The sequence below is a fragment of the Danio rerio genome, chromosome 3, assembly GCF_052040795.2.
Source record: "Danio rerio strain M-AB ecotype USA chromosome 3, GRCz13ab, whole genome shotgun sequence".
NCBI lineage: Eukaryota > Metazoa > Chordata > Actinopteri > Cypriniformes > Danionidae > Danio > Danio rerio.
The window spans coordinates 67845172-67857864 of NC_141023.1; the positions used below are offsets into that span (position 1 = coordinate 67845172).

The window sequence follows — 12693 nt, forward strand, 5'->3', positions numbered from 1 at the left end:
GGTGAGGCGGAGAGTGCAGAGCTTTGCTGTTTGCTGTTGAATTGCTTTAACTCCTCTTCTGTTTCGGGTGTTGTGCGTCTATTCAAAGTAAGTGTATTATATCTGACCTTTGTAGCGTTCGCAGATTTGCTGCAATTATCTTGCGGGTTGAACTGCTTTAACATATGTGCTCAATGCTAATATAGTCTCTTGTTTTTAGCTCGATGCTAGGCTGTAAACACTTCTGTAATGCGTTACTCACGGGTTATCTGGCCACCTTTCATTTGTGTCTCCATCTCATTCCTTCATTCTGTAAACACTGTGATATTCCCATCAGGCTCCAGTGAAGAGTTTATTGAAGGACAGCGAGAACATGAGTGATCCAGAACCCTGCAGAATTAAACATGAAGACACTGAACAACAAATAGGTTGGTGTTTATTCCTGATTCTTCATTAATCAGCCTGAAGAACAATCATGAGGAAAAGCTTTGAACAGTTGATCTGATTTATTGTACAGAAACAAATGATTTTCTATAAAGACAGAGAGAAATAAACACACCTTCTTTAAAAGTCACAGGAACATTTAGACACCAGCATATTAACAGTAATAGTGATTCTGCTCTCTCGTGTCACATGAACATTATTTAACAAACATAAACCAAACTTGCGTATTATAGTTTTAATATGGCATTTTAAAATGAAAACAATCCACATCCACACTGGAGTTTTATCTAGCATCTCCGAACAGCTCCTCTGGTTAATCGATTGCGAATGTTTGGCTTGATTGGGCAGATACAAAAAAAAAGTGTAAACGAATGATAATAACATTATAATTTATGCGTCACCACCAAATATACTTGGGCAGCTGTTAATATACCAAGTAAAGTCTATTTGTGGGAAGCACTGCGTTATGAATTAATTTATTATTCATAAATAATCATACGTCGTAAATAATCATACGACAATGATGCCATTTTTCATTGCGATGTTTCACATTAGAAGCCGTACGATGCCCAAATGGCCTATGATTATGACTATTTTAAAGACTATATTTAGATTGTTTCGCATTAATTACATGTTTTAATAACATTATTGAATAAAATTAATATTTATATATATTATTATATATTAATATTTATTATTTATATATAGACATTTTTTTTTGACACAAGAACATTACCTTCTACCATTAACTCATCCTCAAATTAAAATGCAACAACCCACAAGACAGCAGCTTAAAGTACAGTATCGGCTGCTTCTGAGGATAGATACACAGTAGGGATGGAAAGTTTAGATCTTTAACGTGAACCAGAATTTTCCTGACAATCCTCCCAAGTTTGGACTTAACATATCAACAAAGTCTGCAATTTTAGTTGGTTAAACATCATCATGATCTGAAAGGTTTCTTGCAATTACGTTTTGCAACCCTATTGAAGCATGATTCACTTATTTAAACTTTATTACGACTTCCTGTTATGAAATAAACTCACGTTTGGCCAGATCCTCGCATTTAAATCCTCTGTTTACCCGTACTGCAGTTCAAGTTTGCTTCAGGCAGTCATGGACTGTTTGTGTTGGGTTCACTGAATCACGCATGCGCACTGTTAAGAGTTCTCAAATCTGATCTTGGTGTACTGTTCTAATAACTGAATAACTCTGTGTATATTGGTTTATTTCGAGTCAGGGGGGATCAAGCATGTTAATAAGTAGTTTGTGGGTAAGAGTGCTTACTGGAGACGCGAATCGTTTCAAATGATCCAGTTTGATTTGTTGAATTAGTTCAACCGGTTCACTTAGAAGATCCGGTTGAAATAAAGGATTCGTTTGCGATCACTAATACAGAAATAAAACACATTATGTGTTCAATTAGTTTTAAGTGTCTGCTCGGTCGTATTTAATGCGTCACCGTGCTGCAGTCATGTCCACTCGTTGTTTTTGTCTTGGGAGCAAGAGAGAGGATGACTGGAGGAGGAGCGGCTTGATCTGGCTCATGGCATCAGGATTACAGACTCAGAGGTGCCGTGCGGCTCAAACATCGGGCAGCTGGCTTAACATATCTCAATAGCGTGGCGGTAGTGTCGCAGTAGCTTTTCAGTAGCGAAGCTATTTTATTCGATAGGTAGCGCAGTAGAGTCCACACAAGCTACATTTACCAATCATGGATCAGTGACGACGACATTCACAGAGCTGTGAGGCTAGTGTCCAGCCGATGAAAGTAAATCCATATGATGGTGAGAATGACGATTCCTTCTTCCTGTTTAATGGTGGTCGACGACAAAGTTTTTGGTGCATTACTTCCACCTCTCGCTCTGGTTGGTGACGTCGCTAACACAAGAAATTTGCTTGATGGAAAGATGACTGAGGGAGAGGAGTTATTTCTGAAGTACGTTAAGATGCAAAAACGTAAATTCTGATGTTGTGCTCAAAAAAAAAAATAGCTAAGCTCACTACATTTTTCAAGTAGCTTTCCCAACACTGCAAATACTACTGTGTGCGTGTGGCATTTTGACGAAGTCGGGTAAGTCTCCGATGTTCTGCTTGAGCACATATCAGAAGCAGTTGCGTGTAGCACAGTTTTTTTTCTGTCATACATAATCATAGACCTCTTTGTGATGTTGCTGTGAAATAGTTTGTTGACATGTCTTTTGTGCGCACAAGTTAGTTCCAATGGAGGCTTGTGTGCATATTGGGAAGGACGCGCTTGCATATTCCAGGAGCACCCAATTGAAAACATCTAAACTTCTCAGAATGTCGCACCATGAGTCACGTAACAAGAACTGACCGATTCAGCTTCATACTTTAATTGGAATACACACATTTCGGTAGACTACCTCAGACAAACACAGGACCTCCAAACCTCCAGTGCTTTTAAATTATTTCTATAAATAAAACCTGTATCAGAGCTGCAGCAATGTTTTGTTAATTTGTCATCCTCTGAGAAACGTTTTAATAGCCGAGTAGCAACAACAAAGGAGTCTGTTCATGCAGGCTATTCGTCATTAAGCTCCGTCTCCTGTTCTCGTGTTCTGTTTAAAAGCACTGCGTTGTGATTGGTTCAAATAGCACTCCGCGGGAGAAGTATCAGTCGGGACTGTAGCGCACAGGAAAATAGTGCTGTAGACGATTTAGAGATTGTGCATGTTCAAACCGTGATTCAGATTCAATCTCACTAACCGCACACACCTAACAAAAACAGGCCCTTTTCAAATGTGAACTCAGATTAAATCCAAACTAAATATGATCTGATTTATTTTACATTAATGTGCATCAAGTTTGTGTAGCCAATGTTTCCAGTGTCTTTACTTCAGCTTTTGATGACTTGCTTTTTTATTGCAGACCTAATTAAAGAGAATGAGGAGATGAAAGAGGAGGAACATCATGTCAGAATTGAGGAAAATCATTTACAGACTGATGATATTTTGAAAAGTGGAGACAAGAATCATTTCACCTGCACACAGTGTGGGAAGAGTTTGGCAAGACAAAGCAATCTTAAGATTCACATGATGATCCACACTGGAGAGAAACCACACACATGCACTCAGTGTGGGAAGAACTTCCGCCGATCATCAAACCTTAAACGACACATGATGAGCCACATTGGAGAGAAACTATTCATGTGCACTCAGTGTGAGAAGAGTTTCAGCCAATCATCAAACCTCAAACTACACATGAGGATCCACACCGGAGAGAGACCGTTCATATGCACCCAATGTGGGAAGAGTTTCACCCACTTATCAAACCTTAATCAACACATGATGATCCACACTGGAGAGAAACCGTTCACTTGTACTCATTGTGGGAAGGGTTTCATACAGTCCTCAAACCTTAATCAACACATGATGATCCACACTGGAGAGAGACCGTTCATGTGCACTCAGTGTGGGAAGGGTTTCAGGCAATCATCGCACTTTAATCTACACATGAAGATCCACGGTGGTGTGAAAGAGTTCATGTGCTTGGAGTGCGAGGACACTTTTACTACAGCTGGAGAATTGAAACTGCACCAGAACATTCACACTGGAGAGAAACCTGAGGCGTGATCAGTGTCTACAGAGGTTCTGTCATTCAGCACAGCGTACAGGAACAATCGGATATAAAGCTGCACACATGACGTAAATACAGCAAACACTTTCTCATGTAAGAGGATGCTTCATGTCTGAATAATGTTTGAAAAGGCTGAGTGACGGTATACTGTTTTCCAACACTCTGCACTGCAGTGGGTGGGGTTGTAAATGTGTTGCGCTGCTCACATGCACAGCTAAACACAATGATGGCGGCTGAGAGAAGAACAGTTTCATAAACATCCTGCAAACAGCACCTCTCCTCTTCACATGGTTTTCTATTAGCTGTGGACAGACACTGAGTGGTGCAGATGTGTGCAAACTCATAGAAAAGATGTGGCGTTTCGAGGTGGGCTTCTGGATTTGGTGTGTGCCTCCATCCGAGTCTTTAAAATTGTATCAGGTGCGGATATATCTGTACAGCTCTGCTGCTCCACTCTCCAGTGTGTTCATGTGGCTAGTGTTGCTGTCTGACCCCCTGAATGAGAAGCAAATCAATGGAAAACCGCACATCAATGAAGGCAGAGCACCAGGAGACACCCACTGGTTGCATAATTGACAATGGTAGCTCAAAGGTGTTTAGGAGCCAAAACCAAGCTGTTTCCAACTGCTTAAATGAACTCAAGAAGAACGTTATTTCAGCCAGAGTTTGCTTTGCAGTATACCAACGCCTTAAGTTTGGAAATCCTATTAATTTGTCTTGTGTATTTGCTGCTTTTATTGATAAAGTTTCCTTACTTTCAAGTTCAAGACTCTTTCTAGTTTACTACATTTACTTTGAGTAGAATACAAGCTTGATGAATATTTCTGATTTCAGCAGAGAGAGTTAAATCAACAATATTAAAACACTATTTGTAAAATCTGATTCCATTAACTTGTTGGTAAAAAGATGTACATCCTAAACTCTCTCGCATGTTTAGATAGATCAGAGGTAATTGGTCAGTTGCTGCTGCCCTTTCTTATGTTGTTATTGTCTATTGGATAATTCAGACAGCATGTTATATGTGCACTCATTCATATATAAGCAACCAGCACTGTCTTGTTTAATTAATAACATCAAATGACCACCTTAAAATCAGCGAGAACCAAAGGTTAGAATTATGTTGATGTACTTCCAACAGAACCCCACTTCCATAAGGAGACCAACTCCCAGTCTCTGGAGGAAACCCCCAGAGCCCTGGAGTAATGTAGGTAGGCTTATGCTGCAGGTCTGATGGTGTTCATTAAAACCTGAAATGGTGTACAAAACACTGTTTGGTGTCCAAACTCGCTCCTGGAGGGCCGGTGTCCTGCAGAGTTTAGTCCCAACCCAATCAGACACTCCTGGGCTAGCAAATCAAGCTCTTACTAGGCTTTCTAAACGCATCCTTGCAGGTGTGTTGAGGCAAGTTGAAGCTAAAATCTGCAGGACAGCAGCCCTCCAGAACCGACTTTGAACACCCTTGGCTTAAATCTTGACACAAAGCAATGGCAGACAATTTGACAAACTATCCAGTTATTGAACGCAAACCCCACACTACTGCTAGTGAACAAAAGAAAAGGAGAACAATACAATAATTTCAGGTGAGATTTCTTTATTATTATCATTGCATTTATATTTTTATCACAATTTATAATGAAAGATATTTGCCTTACAGACTCTGTGGAGGAACCTAAAACTGGCTTTAAAAGTCAGAATGCAGAGGTAAGAAGACAGTGATATATTACTGGTGGTGGACCAACAAATGAAGACAACACTCATGCAGTGGGTGACTTGTTGTCAGGAATAATACAGAACCAGCAACCTCTGGAAAGGTATACCAGATAATGAGCACTTGAACAAGCACAAATGGTGTGTGAGAAAGAAATTGGTTACTTGGTACTTAATCCACTGTGTCAGTCTTTATTCTTCTTAAGGAACATCCCAACTTGGCATGTTTGTATGCATCCTGTTACATCTGGGATAGTCAAAGTCCAGACTGATTGAGATGTTGTGGAATAACCTCAAAAAGTCCATTAATGCTCGAACCTTCTAATATAGTTCAATTAAATCTGGTCCACAATTCCTCCACAGAGATGTGAAACACTAGCCTGATTACTTCCAGTTGCTGCTAATGGTGGCACAACCAGGTATTAGATTTAGAGGGCATTTACTTGTTCACGTGTGGCTATGGCAGGTTTGGATGTTTAGTCCTTAATAAATGAGATTATTTTAAAGCAGTTTTGTGTTTACTCTGGTTTTCTTAGTTTTTTGACTGTTTGCTGCCATCTAGTGTCTGAATAATGCACAGGTAAGTGTAAAAGGGGTTTCTGGTTTGTAAATATTCACTTATCTATTTTTGTTAATAAATAAGAATGTTAAAATATATTTTATTTTTATGTAAAGCTTCTGTTTTGTAATTAACAAAATCATGAAATAAGTATTTAATCTTCTGACCACAACTGATTCTCTCTTTTGTCGAGAGACTGATTGACATATAAGCAGCCAATCGGCTTTCACAGAGCGCCTACAAGCAGCCAATCTGCTTTCGCTGATCAGCGTGCAGGCAAAAACCCCGCCCACGGCGCTCAGTGTGAGGCGGAGAGTGCAGAGCTTTGCTGTTTGCTGTTGAATTGCTTTAACTCCACTTCTGTTTCGGGTGTTGTGCGTCTATTCAAAGTAAGTGTATTATATCTGACCTTTGTAGCGTTCGCAGATTTGCTGCAATTATCTTGCGGGTTGAACTGCTTTAACATATGTGCTCAATGCTAATATAGTCTCTTGTTTTTAGCTCGATGCTAGGCTGTAAACACTTCTGTAATGCGTTACTCACGGGTTATCTGGCCACCTTTCATTTGTGTCTCCATCTCATTCCTTCATTCTGTAAAAACTGTGATATTCCCATCAGGCTCCAGTGAAGAGTTTATTGAAGGACAGCGAGAACATGAGTGATCCAGAACCCTGCAGAATTAAACATGAAGACACTGAACAACAAATAGGTTGGTGTTTATTCCTGATTCTTCATTAATCAGCCTGAAGAACAATCATGAGGAAAAGCTTTGAACAGTTGATCTGATTTATTGTACAGAAACAAATGATTTTCTATAAAGAAAGAGAGAAATAAACACACTTTCTTTAAAAGTCACAGGAACATTTAGACACCAGCATATTAACAGTAATAGTGATTCTGCTCTCTCGTGTCACATGAACATTATTTAACATACATAAACCAAACTTGCTTATTATAGTTTTAATATGGCATTTTAAAATGAAAACAATCCACATCCACACTGGAGTTGTATCTAGCATCTCCGAACAGCTCCTCTGGTTAATCAATTGCGAATGTTTGGCTTGATTGGGCAGATACAAAAAAAAGAAAGTGTAAACGAATGATAATAACATTATTATTTATGCGTCACCACCAAATATACTTGGGCAGCTGTTAATATACCAAGTAAAGTCTATTTGTGGGAAGCACTGCGTTATGAATTAATTTATTATTCATAAATAATCATACGTCGTAAATAATCATACGACAATGATGCCATTTTTCATTGCGATGTTTCACATTAGAAGCCGTACGATGCCCAAATGGCCTATGATTATGACTATTTTAAAGACTATATTTAGATTGTTTCGCATTAATTACATGTTTTAATTACATTATTGAATAAAATTAATATTTATATATATTATTATATATTAATATTTATTATTTATATATAGACATTTTTTTTTGACACAAGAACATTACCTTCTACCATTAACTCATCCTCAAATTAAAATACAACAACCCACAAGACAGCAGCTTAAAGTACAGTATCGGCTGCTTCTGAGGATAGATACACAGTAGGGATGGAAAGTTTAGATCTTTAACGTGAACCAGAATTTTCCTGACAATCCTCCCAAGTTTGGACTTAACATATCAACAAAGTCTGCAATTTTAGTTGGTTAAACATCATCATGATCTGAAAAGTTTCTTGCAATTACGTTTTGCAACCCTATTGAAGCATGATTCACTTATTTAAACTTTATTACGACTTCCTGTTATGAAATAAACTCACGTTTGGCCAGATCCTCGCATTTAAATCCTCGGTTTACCTGTACTGCAGTTCAAGTTTGCTTCAGGCAGTCATGGACTGTTTGTGTTGGGTTCACTGAATCACGCATGCGCACTGTTAAGAGTTCTCAAATCTGATCTTGGTGTACTGTTCTAATAACTGAATAACTCTGTGTATATTGGTTTATTTCGAGTCAGGGGGGATCAAGCATGTTAATAAGTAGTTTGTGGGTAAGAGTGCTTACTGGAGACGCGAATCGTTTCATATGATCCAGTTTGATTTGTTGAATTAGTTCAACCAGTTCACTTAGAAGATCCGGTTGAAATAAAGGATTCGTTTGCGATCACTAATACAGAAATAAAACACATTATGTGTTCAATTAGTTTTAAGTGTCTGCTCGGTCGTATTTAATGCGTCACCGTGCTGCAGTCATGTCCACTCGTTGTTTTTGTCTTGGGAGCAAGAGCGAGGATGACTAGAGGAGGAGCGGCTTGATCTGGCTCATGGCATCAGGATTTCAGACTCAGAGGTGCCGTGCGGCTCAAACATCGGGCAGCTGGCTTAACATATCTCAATAGCGTGGCGGTAGTGTCGCAGTAGCTTTTCAGTAGCGAAGCTATTTTATTCGATAGGTAGCGCAGTAGAGTCCACACAAGCTACATTTACCAATCGCGGATCAGTGACGACGACATTCACAGAGCTGTGAGGCTAGTGTCCAGCCGATGAAAGTAAATCCATATGATGGTAAGAATGACGATTCCTTCTTCCTATTTTGCGGTAGTCGACGACAAAGTTTTTGGTGCATTACTTTTACCTCTAGCTCTGGTTGGTGACGTCGCTAACACTAGAAATTTGAGTAATGGTAAGATGACGGAGGAAGAGAAGTTATTTCTGAAGTACTTCAAGATGCAAAAACGTCAATTCTGATGTTGTGCTCAAAAAAATACTTGTGAAGTTAAGCTACATTTTGAGTAGCTAATAGCTAAGCTCACTACATTTTTCAAGTAGCTTGCCCAACACTGCAAATACTACTGTGTGCGTGTGTGGCGTTCTGTCAAACTCAAGTCTCCGATGTTCTGCTTGAGTATATATCAGAAGTAGTTGCGTGTAGCACAGATTTATTTATTTTTTGCCATACATAATCATAGACCTCTTTGTGATGTTGCTGTGAAATAGTTTATTGACATGTCTTTTGTGCTCACAAGTTAGTTCCAATGGAGGCTTGTGTGCATATTGGGAAGGACGCGCTTGCATATTCCAGGAGCACCCAATTGAAAACATCTAAACTTCTCAGAATGTCGCACCATGAGTCACGTAACAAGAACTGACCGATTCAGCTTCATACTTTAATTGGAATACACACATTTCAGTAGACTACCTCAGACAAACACAGGAACTCCAAACACCCAGTGCTTTTAAATTATCTCCATAAATAAAACCTGTATCAGAGCTGCAGCAATGTTTTGTCAATTTGTCATTCTCTGAGAAACGTTTTAATAGCCGAGTAGCAACGACAAAGGAGTCTGTTCATGCAGGCTATTCTTCATTAAGCTCCGTCTCCTGTTCTCGTGTTCTGTTTAAAAGCACTGCGTTGTGATTGGTTCAAATAGCACTCCGCGGGAGAAGTATCAGTCGGGACTGTAGCGCACAGGAAAATAGTGCTGTAGACGATTTAGAGATTGTGCATGTTCAAACCATGATTCAGATTCAATCTCATTAACCGCACACACCTAACAAAAACAGGCCCTTTTCAAATGTGAACTCAGATTAAATCCAAACTAAATATGATCTGATTTATTTTACATTAATGTGCATCAAGTTTGTGTAGCCAATGTTTCCAGTGTCTTCAGCTTTTGATGACTTGCTTTTTTATTTCAGACCTAATTAAAGAGAATGAGGAGATGAAAGAGGAGGAACATCATGTCAGAATTGAGGAAAATCATTTACAGACTGATGATATTTTGAAAAGTGGAGACAAGAATCATTTCACCTGCACTCAGTGTGGGAAGAGTTTGGCAAGACAAAGCAATCTTAAGATTCACATGATGATCCACACTGGAGAGAAACCACACACATGCACTCAGTGTGGGAAGAACTTCCGCCGATCATCAAACCTTAAACGACACATGATGAGCCACATTGGAGAGAAACTATTCACGTGCGCTCAGTGTGGGAAGAGTTTCAGCCAATCATCAAACCTCAAACTACACATGAGGATCCACACGGGAGAGAAACTCTTCATATGCACTCAGTGTGGGAAGAGTTTCTACAAATTAGAACACTTTAATCAACACATGATGATCCACACTGGAGAGAAACCATACACATGCACTCAATGTGGGAAGAGTTTCAGCCAATCATCAAACCTTAAACAACACATGAAGATCCACACAGGTGCAAGAGAGTATATATGCTTTGATTGTGAGATAGCTTTTATTAATATTAAAACTCCATTATTATTAAATCAAAACTAAACATGATCCGATTTACTTTGCATTAATGTGCTTCCAAATTACAGATGAGTTTCTATGACTTACTAAAAATGTAACTTTTTTTATTTCAGACCTAATTGAAGAGTATGAGGAGATTAAAGAGGAGGAACATCACGTCAACATTGAGGAAAAGCATTTACAGACTGATGATATTTTGAAAAAGAGAGACAAGAATCGTTTAATATGCACTCAGTGTGGAAAGAGTTTCGGAAGAAAAAGCAGCCTTAAGATTCACATGAGGATCCACACTGGAGAGAAACCGTACACATGCACTGAGTGTGGGATGAGTTTTAGGCAATCATCAGACCTTAATCAACACATGATGATTCACACTGGAGAGAAACCATACACATGCCCTCAGTGCGAGAGGAGTTTCAGCCGCTTATCAAACCTTAATGAACACATGAAGATCCACGCTGGAGAGAGACCATACACATGCACTCAATGTGGCAAGAGTTTCTGCCGGATATCACACTTTAATGAACACATGAGGACCCACACTGGAGAGAAACCATTCACATGCACTCAGTGTGGGATGAGTTTCAGCTGCTCATCAAACCTTATTAAACACATGAGGACCCACACTGGAGAGAAACCGTTCATATGCACTCCGTGTGGGACGAGTTTCAGCCAATCATCAAGCCTTAAACTACATATGATGATTCACACTGGAGAGAAGCCGTACAAGTGTTCACACTGTGAAAAGAAATTCAGAGACTTACAAGCCCTGAAAAGACATGAGAGGATTCACACTGGAGAGCAGTGGTGCCCAAACTTTTAAGTATGAAGGGCCAAAAACCAAATATTATTTAGAGTCGTGGGCCAAAGGTAAATATACCAAACTATATTACATTAGTTGCCATGGGTAATCTCGTAATTCATAATATTTAAAAATAAACCATTACTTCAAATCAAACCAATGCAGTATTACCTTTTAAACCATAACTCCTTGCAATAAAACCAATCACATTTATAACACAGTGGAGTCAGGGCCGGAGCAAGCTGAACTGCCGCTCTAGGCAAAGGACGGTCTCGCTGCCCACAACCCTCTCTATTCTGCCAACCTCGACGCGGATATGACTGAGGGCGCACACTGAAACATTTTCATTCTCCACCAAACATTGCACATATGTCCTGGAAAATGCTAATTGAAATACAGAAATACATTGTCATATAACATATTGCTTTGCCATTTTGCATATTATATTGCAAAATGAATTGTGCCACTCGTCCATCATCATTTTGTTGTCTAATAAATGTGCATTTGCAAGTGTAGCAGCTAATATGCTGGAAGAAATACAAGCAGATGAGAAATCCAGAAAGAGAATTTTGTCTAATTTATGTTTACTGTTGTTGTTTTTTTGCAGGGTTTTTTGCCTTTGAAATGTATCAAACCTAATAAAACTCAACCTGAAATCTTTTATAGGATCTTTAATCTGTTTAGTAAATTAATAAAATGTTGTGAACACTCCAGAAGGACGCACAGTAGCACTCGCTGCTCCCTTTAGAAAGGGTTGTTTAATCCTCCATTTTTGAAGCTGCACGTTAACAGAAACAGTGATGTTTTAAAAGCTCAAAATCATTCAGACAGTTATTATTTAGATGAAATCAAGCTCACCTTATCTGTTTGATTTATTGTGTGGCGTGCTGGCTTTCCTTGAGCGCCTACAGGCAGCCAATCGGCTTTCACAGAGCGCCTACAACCAGCCAATCGGCTTTCTCTGATCAGCGTGCAGGCAAATACCCCGCCCACGACGCAGCTGAGGCGGAGAGTGCAGAGCTTTGCTGTTTGCTGTTGAATTGCTTTAACTCCACTTCTGTTTCGGGTGTTGTGCGTCTATTCAAAGTAAGTGTATTATATCTGACCTTTGTAGCGTTCGCAGATTTGCTGCAATTATCTTGCGGGTTGAACTGCTTTAACATATGTGCTCAATGCTAATATAGTCTCTTGTTTTTAGCTCGATGCTAGGCTGTAAACACTTCTGTAATGCGTTACTCACGGGTTATCTGCAGGGTTTCTGCAGGGTCTTACCATGTCTTACATCTCAAAATCCAAAATTTTGGCTTTAAAAAGTCTTAAATGTAGTGAAATATTGTGTTGTAGGTGTTAAATATTTAATTAAACAGGTCTTAATTTTCCT

The 12693-nt window shown here is 39.2% G+C and overlaps 3 protein-coding genes across 3 annotated transcripts in view; all 3 read left to right on the forward strand.

Moving 5' to 3' along the window:
* LOC147846161 (uncharacterized) lies at positions 1-4784 on the forward strand. Its single transcript, XM_087245455.1, has 3 exons — positions 1-87; positions 317-407; positions 3316-4784. The coding sequence occupies exons 2-3, from the start codon at positions 353-355 to the stop codon at positions 4017-4019; spliced, it is 759 nt and encodes a 252-aa protein (XP_087101581.1). The 5' UTR covers positions 1-87; positions 317-352; the 3' UTR covers positions 4020-4784.
* Positions 4785-6589: 1805 nt separating this feature from the next.
* LOC110439310 (gastrula zinc finger protein XlCGF57.1) lies at positions 6590-12025 on the forward strand. The gene is given in 4 exon segments (NM_001442841.1): positions 6590-6678; positions 6908-6998; positions 9939-10454; positions 10624-12025. Coding segments are annotated over 3 exon segments (1281 nt in total). The 5' UTR covers positions 6590-6678; positions 6908-6943; the 3' UTR covers positions 11334-12025.
* The window catches only part of zgc:174624, a 31742-nt gene continuing 25638 nt past the window's right edge, over positions 6590-12693 (forward strand). Inside the window, 1 exon segment of the mRNA NM_001127472.2 lies at positions 6590-6678. The gene's annotated coding sequence lies outside the window, so the exon portion shown is untranslated.

Excerpts from the sequence above, each read along its gene's own strand:
- LOC147846161 (XM_087245455.1), top strand. The coding sequence starts at position 353 with ATGAGTGATCCAGAACCCTGCAGAATTAAACATGAAGACACTGAACAA. Across the intron at positions 408-3,315 it reads AGACACTGAACAACAAATAG|ACCTAATTAAAGAGAATGAG; the intron begins GTTGGTGTTTAT and ends TTTTTATTGCAG.